The following is a 16,658-nucleotide window of genomic DNA, read 5'->3' as shown; positions in this document are numbered from 1 at the left end:
TTATGTCTTCCTTAGTGAAGACGGAACCTAAGTAGTTATTCAATTGGTCTGCCATGTCTTTGTTCCCCATGATCAATTCACCTATTTCTGACTACAAGAGACCTACATTTGTTTTGACCAATCTTTTTCTTTTCACGTATCTATAAAAGCTTTTACAGTCAGTTTTTATGTTCCCTGCTATCTTTCTCTCATAATCTTTTTTCCCTTTCCTAATTAAGCCCTTTGTCGTCCTCTGCTGGTCTCTGAATTTCTCCCAGTCCTCAGGTCTGCTGTTTTTTCTGGCTAATTTGTATGTTTCTTCTTTGGACTTGATACTAACCCTAATTTCCCTTGTCTGCCACGGGTGCACTACCTTCCTTGGTTAATTCTTTTGCCAAACTGGGATGAACAATTGTAGTTAAATGCTTGCTATTGCATAACCACCGTCAACCCTTTAATTATCATTTCCCAGTCTAACTTAGCTAATTCACATCTCATACCTTCAAAGTTACCCTTCCTTAAGTTCAGAACCTTTGTTTCTGAATTAACTATGTCAGTCTCTATCTTAATGAGGAATTCCAACATATTATTGTCACTCTTACCCAAGGGGCCTCGCACGACAAGATTGCTAACAAACCCTTCCTCATTGCTCAATACTCAATCTAGAATGGCCTGCCCTCTCATTGGTTCCTCGACATGTTGGTTCAGAAAACCATCCTGCATACATTCCAAGAAATCCTCTTCCTCAGCACCCTTACCAATTTGGTTCACCCAATCTATATGTAGATTGAAGTCACCCATTATAACTACTGTTCCTTTATTGCACACATTTCTAATTTCCTGTTTAATGCCTACCTCACTACTACTGTTAGGTGGCCTGTACACAACTCTCACTAGTATTTTCTGCCCTTTAGTGTTATGCAGCTCTACCCATATCAATTCCACATCCTCCAGGCTAATGTCCTTCCTTTCTATTGCATTAATCTCCTCTCTAACCAGCAATATTACCCCACCTCCTTTTCTTTCCTGTCTATCCTTCCTGAATATTGAATATCCCTGGATGTTGAGCACCCATTCTTGGTCACCCTGGAGCCATGTCTCTGTGATCCCAACTATAACATATTCATTAATAACTATCTGCACATTCAATTCATCCACCTTGTTACAAATGCTTCTCGCATTGACACACAAAGCCTTCAGGCTTGTTTTTACAACACTCTTAGCCCTTATACAATTATGTTGAAAAGTGGCCCTTTTTGATTTTTGCCCTGGATTTGCCTGCCTGCCACTTTTACTTTTCACCTTACACTTTTTGCTTCTACCCTCATTTTACCCCCTCTGTCTCTCTGCACTTGTTCCCATCCTCCTGCCACATTAGTTTAAATCCTCCTGAACAGCAGTAGCAAACACTCCCCCTAGGACGTTGGTTCCAGTCCAGCCCAGGTGCAGACCGTCCTGTTTATACTGGTCCCACCTCCCCCAGAACTGGTTCTTATGCCCCAGAAATTTGAATCCCTCCTCTTTGCACCACTTTTTCAAGCCACGTATTCATCTGAAATATCCTCCTATTTCTACTCTGACTAGCACGTGTAACTGGTAGTAATCCAGAGATTATTACGTTTGTGGTCCTACTTTTTAGTTTATCCCCTAACTCCCTAAATTCACCTTGTAGGACTTCATCCCGTTTTTTACCTATGTGCACCACGACCACTGTCTGTTCACCCTCCCATTCCAGAATGTCCTGCAGCTGCTCAGAGACATTTTCTTGACCCTTTCACCAGGGAGGCAACATACCATCCTGGAGACTCTTTTGCAGCCACAGAAACGCCTATCTATTCCCCTTACAATTGAATCCCCTATCACTATAGCTTTCCCACTCCTTTTCCTTCCCTCCTGTGCCATAGAGCCACCCATGGTGCCATGAACTTGGCTGCTGCTGCCTTCCCCTGATAAGACATCTCCCCCAACAGTATCCAAAACAGTATATCTGTTTAGGAAGGAGATGATCTCGGGGGACTCCTGCACTACCTGCCTACTGCTACGCTGTCTAGTGGCCCTTTCTGCCTATGTAGCCTTTACCTGTGGTGTGACCGTGCTATTTACAACTTTCTCAGCATCGCAGATGCTCCAGTATGAATCCAATCGCAGCTCCAGCTGCTCAATGTGGTCTGCCAGAAGCTGCAGCTGGACACACTTCCTGCACACATAGTTGTCAGGGACACTGGAAGTATCCCTGATTTCCCACATGCTGCAGGATGAACAAACCACGGGGCTGATCTCAGCTATTGTGACCTACCTAATACGTTGCCTCAACTTTTGAAACGTTCTCCTTTTAAAGGAATTACCCGGCCTTACCTCACTTGGAGTGAAGCTCGTCCTCAGTCTCTGCTCACTGAAGCCTCTCAAGACAAAGCCTTCCTACTCTGTCGCCTGCTCCGTCCAACTGCTCTCTTTAAATACTCCTGCTGCCTCACGGTCCAGCTTGCGCAGTTGTGCCCCCATTAAACTGCCAAAGAAAGTGTGGAACATGCGTCAAAAATTCCCTCAAATGTGTCTTAGTAATGAAACTGTCCTTTATAAAATTAGTTTTGGCAACTTATTCTTTGGTGGGTATGTGCCTTATGAGCTAAAGTTGTCTCCCTCCTGGCAATCCAGCAGAAAGCCAGAGAATGCAATAAATTTGTGCTGCTGGAGTACAGTGCAGATGGCTATACTTAAAGCAGCACCAATCCTGAATTCCAAATTTGCCCCCACCCCAAAATAAAAAAGCAGCTCCCATCATTTTGATTAATTTCTTTATGCAAATTCTCTTATCTGGAATTTTCTTGAACTAGACTTTTGCCTGTGCTTTGCAGTGCTTCTTAAAGTATATTTTCACAAATTTTGTTTTGGTTGCAGAGACTAAGTGGGAATGGTACAAGATAATGGTCACCAATCTGTGTGCTTTGCCCATATTGGTAGAGGTGGTTCGTTTTGGCGATACTACTAAAGGACCCTTAATATTAATTGACTTTAAGCATGGTGAAATGCTGATGTAGAGAGGAAGTGCTTCTGGAGTACTGCCAAGGGTTATATCCTAATATAAATGTGTAGGTCCTGGATGTGAAGCACAATTAAAATGCCTTTTCACAATTTTGCTTCAAAGCTACGTGGTATGGTTGAAAGTCCACTGATGTATTATGAAGCCTATGTTCATGCAATTTTCCTTGTTTTCTTCAGGAAAACCCAGCCAGTATTTCTTACTGATAATCAAATGTGGTCCACATAACATTGTTGCCACTCCATTGGCAACAGCAGAGGATGCTCACCAGGGTGATACCATTATTTTCCCTACCATCATCACACTGTGAGTTCATATCTCCAAATGTAAATTTTAACATTCTGAAAAGAAAATTTTGATTTTTCCATATTGACTTAAAATGAGGTTTGTTTCAGTGTCATTTTCAAAACTCTGAATCTTACCCAAATTCAGTTATCACTGTAGAATTAGGAAAGAGCTGATGCAGGTGTATAGGACTTGTATCAAGATACAAGTATCTTGTGATCATATTGTAAAGGCGAGTTCAAATCCTTGACTGAATTTTGAATGAGGAATATTTAGTTGGCCTGCTATTAGCCCAAACTGCTACTTAATTCTCCTTGTTCTCCCCTTTTTAAACTTGAAGGAAAATGGAAGGCCATGGTTTCAATAGAACAATACAGCACAGAAACAGGCCTTTTGGCCCTTGGCTGTGCCGAACCATTTTTCTGCCTAGTCTCACTGACCTGCATCTGGGCCATATCCCTCCAAACCCCTCTCATCCATTTACCTGTCCAAGTTTTTCTTAAATGTCAAAAGTGAGCCCACATTCACCACTTCATCTGGCAGCTCATTCCACAGTCCCACCACTCTCTGTGTGAAGAAGCCCCCCCACCATGTTCCCTTTAAACTTTTCTCCCTTCACCCTTAACCCATGACCTCTGGGTTTTTTTTCTCCCCTAGCCTCAGTAGAAAAAGCCTGCTTGCATTCACTCTATCTATACCCATCATAATTTTATACACCTCTATCAAATCACCCCTCATTCTCCTACGCTGCTGGGAATAAGTCCTAACCTATTCAACCTTATTAATATCTTTCCTGTAATTAGGTGACCAATACTGCACACAATACTCCAAATTCGGTCTCACCGTTATCTTATACAACCTCACCATTACATTCCAACTCTTATACTCAATACTTTGATTTATAAAGGCCAATGTACCAAAAGCTTTCTTTACAACCTACTTGTAGGGAATTATGTATCTGTACTCCCAGATCCCTCTGTTCTACTGCACTCCTCAGTGCAATACCCCACACTTGTCTGCATTAAACTCCATCTGCCATTTTTCAGCCCATTCCTCCAACTGGTCCAAATCCCTCTGCAAGCTTTGAAAACCTTCCTCACTGTCCACTTCACCTCCAATCTTTGTATCATCAGCAAATTTGCTGATCCAATTTGCCACATTATCATCCATATCATTGATATAGATGACAAATAACAATAGACCCAGCACTGATCCCTGTGGCACACCACTAGTCACAGGCCTCCACTTGGGGTAGCAATCCTCCACTACCACTCTCTGGCTTCTTCCATTGAGCCAATATCTAATCTAATTTACTACCTCTCCATATATACCTAGTGACTGAATCTTCCTAACTAACCTCCCATGCGGGACCTTGTCAGAGGCCTTGCTGAAGTTCATGTATACCATATCCACTGCCTTCTTTTCATCCACTTTCCTGGTAACTTCCTCAAACTCTAATAGATTGGTTAAACATGACCTACCACACACAAAGCCATGCTGACTTTTTTCTAACCAGTCCCTGTCTATCCAAATACTTGTAGATCCTGTCTCTTAGTATTCCTTCTAATAATTTACCTACTACCGATGTCAAACTTACCGGCCTATAATTTCCCGGCGTACTTTTTGAGCCTTTTTTTTAAACAACGGAACGACATGAGCTGTGCTCCAATCCTCTGGCACCTGACCCCGTGGATATCGACATTTTAAATATTTCTGCCAGGGCCCCTGCAATTTCAACACTAGTCTCCTTCAAGGTCTGAGGGAATACCTTGTCAGGTCCTGGGGATTTATCTACTCTGATTTGCCTCAAGACATCAAGCACCACCTCCTCTTCAATCTGTATAAGTTCCATGACTTCCATACTTGTTTGCCTTGTTTCCATAGACTCCATTCCAGTTTCGTTAGTAAATACAGATGCAAAAAACCCATTTAAGATCTCATCCATTTCTTTTGGTTCCATACATAGCCGACTGCTCTGATCTTCAAGAGGACCAATTTTATCCCTTGCTATCCTTTTGCTCTCTATATACCTGTAGAAGCTTTTAGGATTATCCTTCACCTTGACTGCCAAAGCAACCTCATGTCTTCTTTTAGCCCTCCTGGTTTCTTTTGTATTTTCTTACTCTTTTTATACTCAAGCGTCTTATTTCCTCCCTGTTGCCTATACATGTTATACATCTCTCTTCTTCTTTATCAGAGTTCCAATATACCTCGAGAACCAAGGTCCTAATTCATATTCATTTTGCCTTTAACCCTGACCGGAACATACAATCTCTGCACTCTCAAAATTTCTCCTTTTGAAGGCCACCCACTTACCAATCACATCCTTGCCGAGAACAACCTGTCCCAATCTACGCTTTTTAGATCCTTTCTCACTTCTTCAAATTTGGCCTCTTTCCAGTTTAGAACTTCAACCCGAGGACCAGATCTATCTTTATCCATGATCAAGTTGAAACTAATGATGTTATGATCACTGGAACCAAAGTGTTCCCCTACACACACTTCTGTCACCTGCTTTAACTCATTTCCTAATAGGAGATCTAATACTTCATCCTCCCTAGTTGGTACATCTATATATTGATTTAGAAAACTTACCTGAACACAGTTCACAAACTCTAACCCATCTAGACCTTTAACAGTATGGGAGTCCCAATCAATGTGTGGAAAATTAAAATCCCCTACAATCACAGCTTTCTGTCTCCTGCAGATGCCTGTTAACTCTCTGCAGATTTGTTCCTCCAATTCTCGCTGAATATTGGGTGGTCTATAATACAACCGTATTAATGTGGTCATACCTTTCCTGTTTCTCAGCTCCACCCATATGGCCTCTGTAGACAAGCCCTCTAATCTGTCCTGCCGAAGCACTGCTGTAATATTTTCCCTGACTAGCAAAACCACCACCCTCCCCCACCCTCCATCCCTCTGCCTCTATCATGTCTGAAACATCAGAACCCTGGAACATTAAGCTGCCAGTCCTGCCCCTCCTGTAGCCAAGTTTCAGTAATGGCTATGATGTCATAATTCCACGTGTCAATCCAAGCCCTCACCTCTTCTGCCTTTCCCACAATACTCGCATTGAAATATACACACCTCAGAAGATTATTACCACTACACACAACCTTACTATTTGCGACTTTGCATGAATTACTAACATCATTTATTTTTACCCCCGTTCCACTATCTACTCTAGCACTCTGGTTCCCATCCCCCCTGCAAATCTAGTTTAAACCCTCCCCAATAACATTGATTTTTTTTTTGTTCCTTTTCCATGGTTTTAATACCTTTCCCATGAAAGGTTGTAAGGATTGTACAATATTAATTTGCTTGTGTTGGCATTAAACTCAGAATCACATTGATCATCATTTTGCACTCTTCAAAAGGTCTAGGCTAGGACAAGTTTTTTTTTCCTTTTAATTTCATTGCAAGACACCAGTGAATGCTGTCTGATCTTCTAGATCTGATCAATTTCTCTGAAATGCATGTATTAAACCAAAACTAAATTAATGTTTTATTGTTTAAAATGTAATCAATCTTCATGATCATTCCAGGGGTGACATTCACTACAAGTTTGAAATTGATGTAGAGGTGTACAGCTTGGTAAGCAAACTGCCTTTAGTTGTTCAAAAAAGTTATTAGTTCAATGTTTCCATTTTATTATACAGCATTTTTTTTTCTTTTTAGGCTCAGACATCAAATGAAACTGCTACTACTGCAAAGCGTAGATCATCAAGATCCAAGGTGATGTTGTAAGCGTGTAATCTGATTTTCAAATTTGTAGGCTATGCTTTTCATTTGGTTAGTCGTGGATTCTCTTCTCCAGCTGTTTGAGGTGCCAGCTTGTATGAGCTTGAAAGGTGCAAATTTGCAGATGCTGGAAACATAGAAACATAGAAAATAGGTGCAGGAGTAGGCCATTCGGTCCTTCGAGCCTGCACCGCCATTCAGTATGATCCTGGCTGATCATCCAACTCAGAACCCTGTACCTGCTTTCTCTCCATACCCCCTGATCCTTTTAGCCACAAGGGCCATATCTAACTTCCTCTTAAATATAGCCAATGAACTGGCCTCAACTGTTTCCTGTGGCAGAGAATTCCACAGATTCACCACTCTCTGTGTGAAGAAGTTTTTCCTCATCTCAGTCCTAAAAGGCTTCCTCTTTATCCTTAAACTGTGAGCCCTCATTCTGGACTCCCCCAACATCGGAAACAATCTTCTTGCATCTAGCCTGTCCAATCCCTTTAGAATTTTATACGTTTCAATAAGGTCCCCCCTCAATCTTCTAAATTCCAGTGAGTATAAACCTAGTTGATCCAGTTTTTCTTCATATGAAAGACCTGCCATCCCAGGAATCAATCTGGTGAACCTTCTCTGTACTCCCTCTATGGCAAGAATGTCTTTCCTCAAATCAGGGGAGCAAAACTGCACACAATATTCTAGGTGTGGTCTCACCAAGGCCTTGTACAACTGCAGTAGCACCTCCCTGCTCCTCCTGTACTCCAATCCTTTTACTATGAATGCCAACATACCATTTGCCTTTTTCACCGCCTGCTGTACTTACATGCCCACCTTCAATAACACCCAGGTCTCGTTGCATCTCCCCTTTTCCTAATCAGCCACCGTTCAGATAATAATCTGTTTTCCTGCATGCACAAAATGCTGGAGGAACTCAGCAGGCCAGGCAGCATTTATGGGGGGGGAGGAGGGAGGAGAGGAAAAGTACAGCAGACATTTCAGCCCGAAACGTCGGCTGAACTTTTTGCATAGATGCTGCCTGGCCTACTGAGTTCCTCCAGCATTTTGTGCACTTATAACTAAGCATTTGCTCTGAGGTGCTACTTGTTATTCATTTTGTGTATGGTTATACTTTCATAAAAGTTTGGGTAGGGTAATAGCCCCATCTGATGTTTTCAAATTTAAGTATCCTTTGTTGCACATGGGTATTATACAACTTTAAATTATCTGAAAATGTTTTGAGTTCATAGATGTGATTGCTGTGTGATTGCTGTATGATAGCCAGCAAATGGCCTGCTTGCAGATTGTAGAATGCTGCTTTTGCCTGCGACTAACCTTGATGCAGTCCTTGCCCCCTTACTACCTCTAACTTAATGCTGTACTCAAGTTGCTTTAATGAACATTATTGTGTACATTGTTGTATTTCAAAGTCCCTAATATCTCTAGATCATTTATCAAAAGGTGATAGTGGAAGAGTGAACATGCTGAGGTTTGATATAAATTGCAAAAACATGCAATTTTCAGTTCTGCAGCATGTGAATTCTTGGAAAGTTGTTGCTGTTCTTGTCACTTACCAGCCAACGTTGAAAAATATACTGTAATCAATAGTTATGTTATTCTGACTGTGCTGACTTTATGTTGTAAATAATTTGAGCTCTAAAGCAAGTATCCAACCTGTCCTCAGTTTTACATTTTGTATAAAAGCTCTTCAATGAGAGCAGGATATAAGCACAGTGTCACTTGTGCTTCTCAATGCTACATTCTTGACTATAGCCAACTTGGTCCAACTGTGGATAGTATCAGCATTTGCATTATTCAATACTCTGAAAAATCAGTTGTGCAGACTGATGTACTTTTATCATATACAATCTGTACCTTGTTCATTTCTTATTCTCTTTTCCTAAAGGCACAGTTTTGAGCAATGATCAAATGGCTAAAATTAAAATTCATGTTACTCATGAAGCTATTATGTTGCGTGTATAAATAAAAACTTTATCAGTTGTCATGCAAAACACATTTAATGTGCAACTATATGCATGTTTGAAGCCACTTATTTCATGTCTTTATATACCTTCAAACTTTTTTTTTCAAAAATATGACCAGTGTTCAATTGGAGGCAACTTTTGTTAGGTGAAAGTACTGTTGCCATAAATCCAAGACTATAATTTAATGCTATGAAATCCTTTCCATTTTTAACCCTAAAATTGCAAGTTTCCCTCTAATTCTGCACTGCAGGTGACAAATGGTGATAAAACATTTATAAACTGCTGGTTACAATATAGCTTTAATTCATAGCTAAAATGAATAACCCAGCAATAAAGGGCTACTGTAACTTCATTGCTTAATCTGTGATCTTGTATTTGTGATACCTTTTTAAAAGTTCATTTTCAACATGATAATCCCATTGAGGAGATATTGTTCTAAAGATGTATGCTGGTCATTCAGTTGAAAACTTATCTGAGTAAGATTGTACGATTCATTTGTATGATAGGGCTATCTAGATTTATAGTGATTTAAGGTATCTTATGCAATGGCTACTGCAGACCTCTACTCTGTGTTAAATTCTGCTGGCTGTTTGCTAACAAAATACAACCTAATGCTTTTTATACCACTATACAGGTTATGACCCCTAAAAAGCTTCTGACCTCTATTACTGTGAGTATATTTAAGCCGTTCATTCCAGATCATTCTAGTTCTTTAGACTTCAGTTACATAAACATGAGAAATTCTGCAGATGCTGGAAATCCAAAGCAACATTCAAAATGCTGAAGGAACTTGGCAGTTCAGGCAGCATCTATGGACATGAATAAACAATTTGCATTTTGGGCCAAGACCCTTTAGTGTATGTTTCATCTTCTGTTACTAGCCTCACAGATTGCAGCAATTTTGTGACACACAAAGGCAATTGGAAAACCTGATCACTGAACACTATCGCATACTTATTCCACAAGCCTCTAAATTTTGGCCGGAACTGAGGCCTAATTTTTAGAGAGCCCTTTGTTCCAAGTAGAGAAGAAACATACCTCTAGTGAATCTTGCAGAACACCCTGAAGGTTAACTTGCATTTGGAGTCAGTGGAGAGGAAGGCAAATGCCATGTTTAGCATGCATTTTAAAAGGTCTAGAATACAAGACAAAGGATGTGATGTTGAGGCTTTATAAGACACTGGTGAGGACAAACCTTGAATATTGTGAACAGTTTTGGGCTCATCTTGGAAGAGATGTGCTGGCATTGAAGAGGGTGTAGAGGACATTCACAAGGATGATTCCAGGAATGAAAGGGTTAGCAAACAAGGAACATTTGATGGCTCTGGGTCTGTACTTGCTGGAATTTAGTAAGATAAGGCCTTTTGTCTAGGCCTTTTCAGCATTCGACAGGATTTTTCCCATGGCTGGAGAGTCTAGAACAAGAGGGCACAGCCTTAGGATAGAGGGGTGCCCTTTCAAAACAGATGTGGAGAAATTTCTTTAGCCAAAGGGTGGATAATTTGTGGAATTTGTCACCACATGCAGCTGTGGAGGCTAGGTCCTTGGGTGTATTTAAGGCAGAGATTGATACGTTTGATACATTCTTGATTGGAGAAGGCCGGGAACTGCAGCTGAGGAGGAGGTGGTGGTGGGGGGGGGGGGGGGGGGGGAGGCTGAGCCATGATTGAATGGTGCAGCAGACTCAATGGGCCAGGTGGCCTAATTCTGTTCCTGTATATTATTTCTCAAGTACATGCTGAATGTCATCAGAAAACTATAGAGATGGAGGATCAATGTAACTGGAGATTGGAGCTTTGATTGTACTTGCAGACTGAATGAAAATCTCCATTCTGTTATTCCAATACAGAGGAAACCATACTGAATGCAGTGCATTAAACTGCAGTAAATGCAGCTGAATTGCTGTGTCATGGAAAGACTGCTTCTGTCCCTGGATGCTAGGAAAGAAGTAAAACAGCAGATGTCATATCTTGTGTTTGTAAAAAGAAAATGTTATGGGAGGGGAGAAATGGGCAATGAGTGCAGAATTTCAGGAAATGAAGGTGCAGTTGAGAAAGTGGAAAGGGATAACTGTAGGAGCTGATAACAGTAATGGATATTGGGAGCTAACCTATTCCCTCCTATCCAACAAATAGAAGGGCATTACTTGCCAGTTCCCATATCTAACTTTCCTCTTGAAAGTGTAGCCAGTATGTCATTGTCACTCCAGTATAAGGGCTAGTGAAAGAAAGTGGTGGTGGAAGAGGACAAGGGGTACACTTTCTTTTTTAAAAAAAACAAAAAAACGAGCCATTCCCATGAGGAATAATGATTTGGAGTGATTGGACATTGATTAAGATGAGTTAATTAAAACCCAGAAACTAAACTCAACCTGGAGTTGCCAGAGGAGTCGGGCATGAGTATGAAGCAACTGGATGTGGAGGAAAGTTTTGTGGCAAAAGCTGTCTGAAACAGTGGGCCTGCCTGCAGCCTGTTTGTGGATTGTGAAAGGGGTAGAAATTGGAACTAAAGTTCAAATGACGTAATTCTGTTTTTAAAAAAAAACTAGTAGAGCTGTTACCTCACAGCTTCTTCAGTCCAGGTTCAATCCTGACCTCCATTGCTCTAAGTTTTGTGTGTCCTTCCTGTAACTAGCACAATATTTCCTTTGGGTGTTCTTCCTCCTAAGTGCAGATTGGTAGTTGTAACTATAAGTTGCCCTAAATAGAATGGGTTAGGGAAACAATTGATACTGAATTTGGTGACCCTTGAGTTTTGCATAGTCTTGTTGGGTCTAAATGGCCCCCATCGTTGTTTACTCGTGCCAAAAAAATCTGAGAAAATAGTATCAGTGATTGGGAAGAATGGGGTGTCTGTGAGGTATTGTTCAGTTTGGAAGTAGGAGTCCCTTCTCCAAATCAACCACTGCCCTGTCAGCAAGCGCATGTGGAAATGAAGGGTTAAATATATACTATTTCAGATTCTGTTGCTGCTAGTATTATGGAAATTGCCTTGCCAATGAAGCTGACTGTGAATCAGTAGAAAACACTCACTTTAACACTGGGCACATTAAAATAAAAACCTCTTGCACCAAGCTTGCTTTGTCTTCTTTCCCTATCCCGGCACATCAGCATACCCAGTCTTTGATTTGTTGAACACTAATATTTATTTTCTCTGTAAGCTGACATGCTCACTAACTTTGCCATTAATTGTGCATAACATCTGTTTTGGTTTGTTTCTAGAATTGTGCTCCTCAAAATCGATCACCAGAAGGAAAAAGTTCATGTTGTATTCTTTTTCCTTTTCAGAAAACGAGCGTGCAGTCACCTGGTGAGTTCATGAAAATCCAAAGGGTTTGAATAAAAGAACAATTACATGTTAAGCAAGTAGTTTCTTTTAAAATTTTATGTCTTCACATGCAATAGTGGTGGAAGTAATAACCCTTATGACCATCCACTTGTATCTTTCTCCAGGTTTTTCTTGTTTTGCTTTGGAACTCAGTGCAGGGATTGAGGGTGGCATGATGAATCGTTGGTTATTGCACTAAATGGGTGCACCACTGTTTCTACTATGCTAAGGTGGTAATTGTCATTATATGTAAATGTGAAGTAGTAACAGTAACATTTGATTTCCTCCTTTGGCTGCAGACATTGGTATGTGTCCTCTGAATTTGAGATTTTAAACATTGTTGCTCTTTTAGTTTGGGAATAGAAATGTTAATTGCTTGGGCCTCTGAAATGCTTAGTGCTTTCATGAGGATTAGGGCTAGCCCTGCTTGCTGGAGTTCCAAGGGCAGCAGTTTCACTGAGACACACATTGAGCAACTAACTGGGTAGATACTGAATGGCTGCTTCCTTGGACAAGTGAATCTGCAGCTAGGGGCTTAGTGACATCTGTTGGCTTGAAAAATAATCCTTTGGAACTTTCTATCTTCCCAGATGTATGTAGATACTCAATTATTGAATATACTCAAGCCTCCTGTTTTTAAATGCCATGGGATTCCAGGGGCATGCAGGGCAAATGAAACTCTTAGTACTGGCATGTAATTGTGTAGGAGCAGAACCCAGGGAATGTTTGGCCTCCTTCTGTTTTCTTGTTTCAGTCCATATGTGGGTGATGAACTACTTGTCTCTTTTCTCCCTGTCCATCCCAGTATATTGCTGACAATTGTTAGATTACCTTGGGTTCTTTTTCCATTCCCAGTTGATAACTTTGGGTGCAGAGGCAATTATAGTACATCTATTCACCTGCTAGCAAAGATCTGTAGACCTGTCATGATTTCCTTATTCCTTATGCTCAGTGTTGCGTGTATTAAATATGCAGTTTGTGAATCAGATGTTACAGGATGGATGGACTGCTTTCAATTAAATCATGACCATCATCTAATCGTTATCTTTAGGGAACTCCCATCCAATGCCACCAAACTCAGTTCCTTACCCCACACCAGTTGCTTCTATGTCCTATCCAAGATCCACAAATCTGACTGTCTGCATAGGCCTATAGTCTGCCTGTTCCTGCCCACAACACTTTACTGCATACTTCAACTCCATTCTATATCCCTTGATTCAGTCTCTCTTCTCATTACCCCCCCCCCCCCACCCCCATACTTCATGTTTTCAATCTCAAAACCTTTCATTTCCCTGGCCTTGATTGCCTCATGTTTGCCATGGATGTGCTATACACTTCTATCCCCCATTGAAAGGTCTTAAAACTCTCCGTTTCTTTCTTGACAAAAGACCCAGCCAGTTCCCTTTCACCACCACCACCCTCTGTTGGGCAGAACTGGTCATCAGCTTCAAGAATCTCTCCTTCAGTTCCTCCCACTTCCTCCAAACCCAAGCGATAGCCATGGGCATCCACATGAGCCCCAGCTATGCCTGCCTTTTCCATTAGCTAAGTAGAACAGTCCATGTTCCAAGCCTTCCCTGGTGATGTTCCTGTGCTATTTTGACGACTGCATTAGTGCTGCTTCATACACTGAAAACTATATCAGCAAGTTTGCTGACGATACTAAACTGGGTGGCAGTGTGACATGCGAAAAGGACGTTAGGAGAATACAGGGAGACTTGGATAGGCTGAGTGAGTGGGCAGATACTTGGCAGATGTCATTCAATGTGAATAAATGTGAAGTTATCCACTTTGGAAGCTGGAACAAGAGGGCAGAGTATTGTCTGAATGGTGTCGAGTTAGGTAAGGGAGAAATGCAAAGAGACCTAGGAGTCCTAGTTCATCAGTCAATGGAGGTGAATGAGCAAGTGCAACAGGCAGTGAAGAGGGCAAATGGAATGTTGGCCTTTGTTACAAGGGGAATTGAATACAAGAGCAAGGATGTTCTTTTGCATTTGTACAGGGCCCTGGTGAGACCACACCTGGAATATTGTGTACAGTTTTGGTCTCCAGGTTTAAGGAAGGACATTCTGGCAATTGAGGAAGTGCAGCGTAGATTCACTAGGTTGATTCCTGGGATGGCAGGGCTGTGTTACGCAGAGAGATTGGAGAGATTGGGCTTGTACACGCTGGAATTGAGGAGATTGAGAGGGGATCTGATTGAAACGTTTAAGATAATTAAAGGATTTGATAGGATTGAGGCAGGAAATATGTTCCAGATGTTGGGAGAGTCCAGTACCAGAGGGCATGGATTGAGAATAAGAGGTCAGTTATTTAAAACAGAGTTGAGGAAGAGCTTCTTCTCCCAGAGAGTTGTGGAGGTGTGGAATGCACTGCCTCGGAAGACGGTGGAGGCCAATTCTCTGGATGCTTTCAAGAAGGAGCTGGATAGATATCTGATGGATAGGGGAATCAAGGGATATGGGGACAAGGCAGGGACTGGGTATTGATAGTGAATGATCAGCCATGATCTCAGAATGGCGGTGCAGACTTGAGGGGCCGAATGGTCTACTTCTGCACCTATTGTCTATACACCTATACTGACCGTGTCAATTTCATCAATATATAAATATAAAACTATTCTTTTTACCCACTGCATCTATTCCCAAGATGAGGATTTCCTTTCCAGGATGTCCTCATTCAAAGAATGGGGTTCCCTTTCTCCATCATTGATGCTGCTCTCACTTGCATCTCCTCCATTTCCCAGGCATTCTCACTCATCCCATCGTTCCACTACCTTAACAGTTCCTCGTGTCCTCATCTACCACTGCATGAGCCTCTGCATCCAATACATACTTTGCAACATCAACCAGATTCTACCACCAAACAGATCCTTACCTCCCTCTTTCTCACCCCCCCCCCCACAAACTATCTGCCCTCCACAGGGATTGCTCCCTCTGTGATTCCCTTGTCTATTTGTTCCTTCCTTGCCTCTATTCAAGGGACCAAACAGTTTTTCCAGCTGAGGCAGCACTTCACCTGTAAATGTGTTGAGGTTATCTATTGCATCCAGTGCTCCTGTTGTGTATTCTACATTGGTGAGATACGATGTAAGTTTGAATGCTTTGTCAAGCACCTTCGCTCCATCTGCCAAAAGTGGAATTTCCTGATGTCCAATTATTTTTATTCCTATTCCAACATGTCAATCCATGGCCTCTTTTGCCACGATGAATCCATCCTCAGGGTGGAGGAGCAACACCTAGGTAGCCTCTAACCTGATGGTATTAAATGATTTCTCCTGGTAATTATTTTCACCTCCCATCTTCTATTCCTCATTCTGGTTTCTTGCTTCATCTCAGCTGCATATCAACTCCCCTGGTGCCCCTCCTTCCTATTTTTCTTTTCCCCCCAATAGTCCACTCTCCTCTCAAGATTTCTTCTCCTTCAGCCCTTACCTTTCCCACCCACCTATGAGCTTCAGCTAGTTCTCCTTTCCTCTACCCCCTCCCCGTCCCCACCCTTTTTGTTCTAGCACCTTTCTCCTTCCTTTCCAGTCCAGAGGAAGTCTCAGCCAGAAACATCAACTCTATTGTTTTCCATAAATGCTGCTTGACCAGAGTTCCTCCAGCATTCTGTGTGTATTCTATTCCCTTCTCTTCTTCCCCACCCCCACCCCACCGATCTTGTATCCATAACCCTTAAAAATATCATTGTATGGAAATTTTTTATTCAATTTTTTAAATAGAGCCTCATTCCCACCATCCTTGGTTTGGCATTCTCTCCCCTAGTTCAAATGTAATTGGGCCTTTAGTATTTGCATCAATACCTGCTTAACACTTGTCCTTTGCTTTACAGGAGCTAGTCCTACTGTCAGCCGTTCAATTCGCGCCAGTAAGTTTGTACTGGTTGGGTCTCACACAATTACTCTAGCATCTCTGGGCAAAGAGAAGTTTGCATTGGACAAAGTAAGTCTTGGGTTTGTGAACAAGTTGTTAATGCATTAATGCTTAAGGGAATAATTAAAGACCATAATCTTCAGCTTCAGTGAAGACCTTCAATCCTTAATTGTTGTGAGTGCTTTGCTGTAGATTTGCCAGCTAAGACGAAAGATCAGTATAATAATATGGCTGTTTTAGGTGTTTCTAGACTGGATTCACTTTGTTCTGGTCAGGAACTCGCTACAGGTAGGTGATCAACAAAGCTACAGGAGTTTTTGATTTTAAAGTATGATTTTAATTGGGTTGATTACGAGTGTGTGTGTGTCTGTTATCTGCATGGATTTTTGTCCTGTTTCTTGCTTGCTTTACAAATTGGTAGATTATTTTGTTTTT

The 16,658-nt window shown here is 41.5% G+C and overlaps 1 protein-coding gene across 4 annotated transcripts in view; it reads left to right on the top strand.

The window, feature by feature from the left end:
- Positions 1-16,658, top strand: part of LOC132406684 (anillin-like) — a 72,767-nt gene that overhangs the window by 35,096 nt on the left and 21,013 nt on the right. For 2 of the 4 annotated variants that reach the window (XM_059992535.1, XM_059992534.1), the window contains exons 14-19: positions 3,199-3,325; positions 6,853-6,901; positions 6,986-7,042; positions 9,656-9,691; positions 12,243-12,330; positions 16,183-16,292. In XM_059992535.1, coding sequence (XP_059848518.1) covers positions 3,199-3,325; positions 6,853-6,901; positions 6,986-7,042; positions 9,656-9,691; positions 12,243-12,330; positions 16,183-16,292 — 467 coding nt within the window. The remainder of the gene's footprint in view (positions 1-3,198; positions 3,326-6,852; positions 6,902-6,985; positions 7,043-9,655; positions 9,692-12,242; positions 12,331-16,182; positions 16,293-16,658) is intronic. The other 2 variants (XM_059992536.1, XM_059992537.1) reach the window with 2 other exon arrangements.

Source organism: Hypanus sabinus, chromosome 17 (assembly GCF_030144855.1).
Source record: "Hypanus sabinus isolate sHypSab1 chromosome 17, sHypSab1.hap1, whole genome shotgun sequence".
In the NCBI taxonomy this organism is placed as follows: domain Eukaryota; kingdom Metazoa; phylum Chordata; class Chondrichthyes; order Myliobatiformes; family Dasyatidae; genus Hypanus; species Hypanus sabinus.
This window is presented reverse-complemented; position numbering and strand designations above follow the sequence as displayed.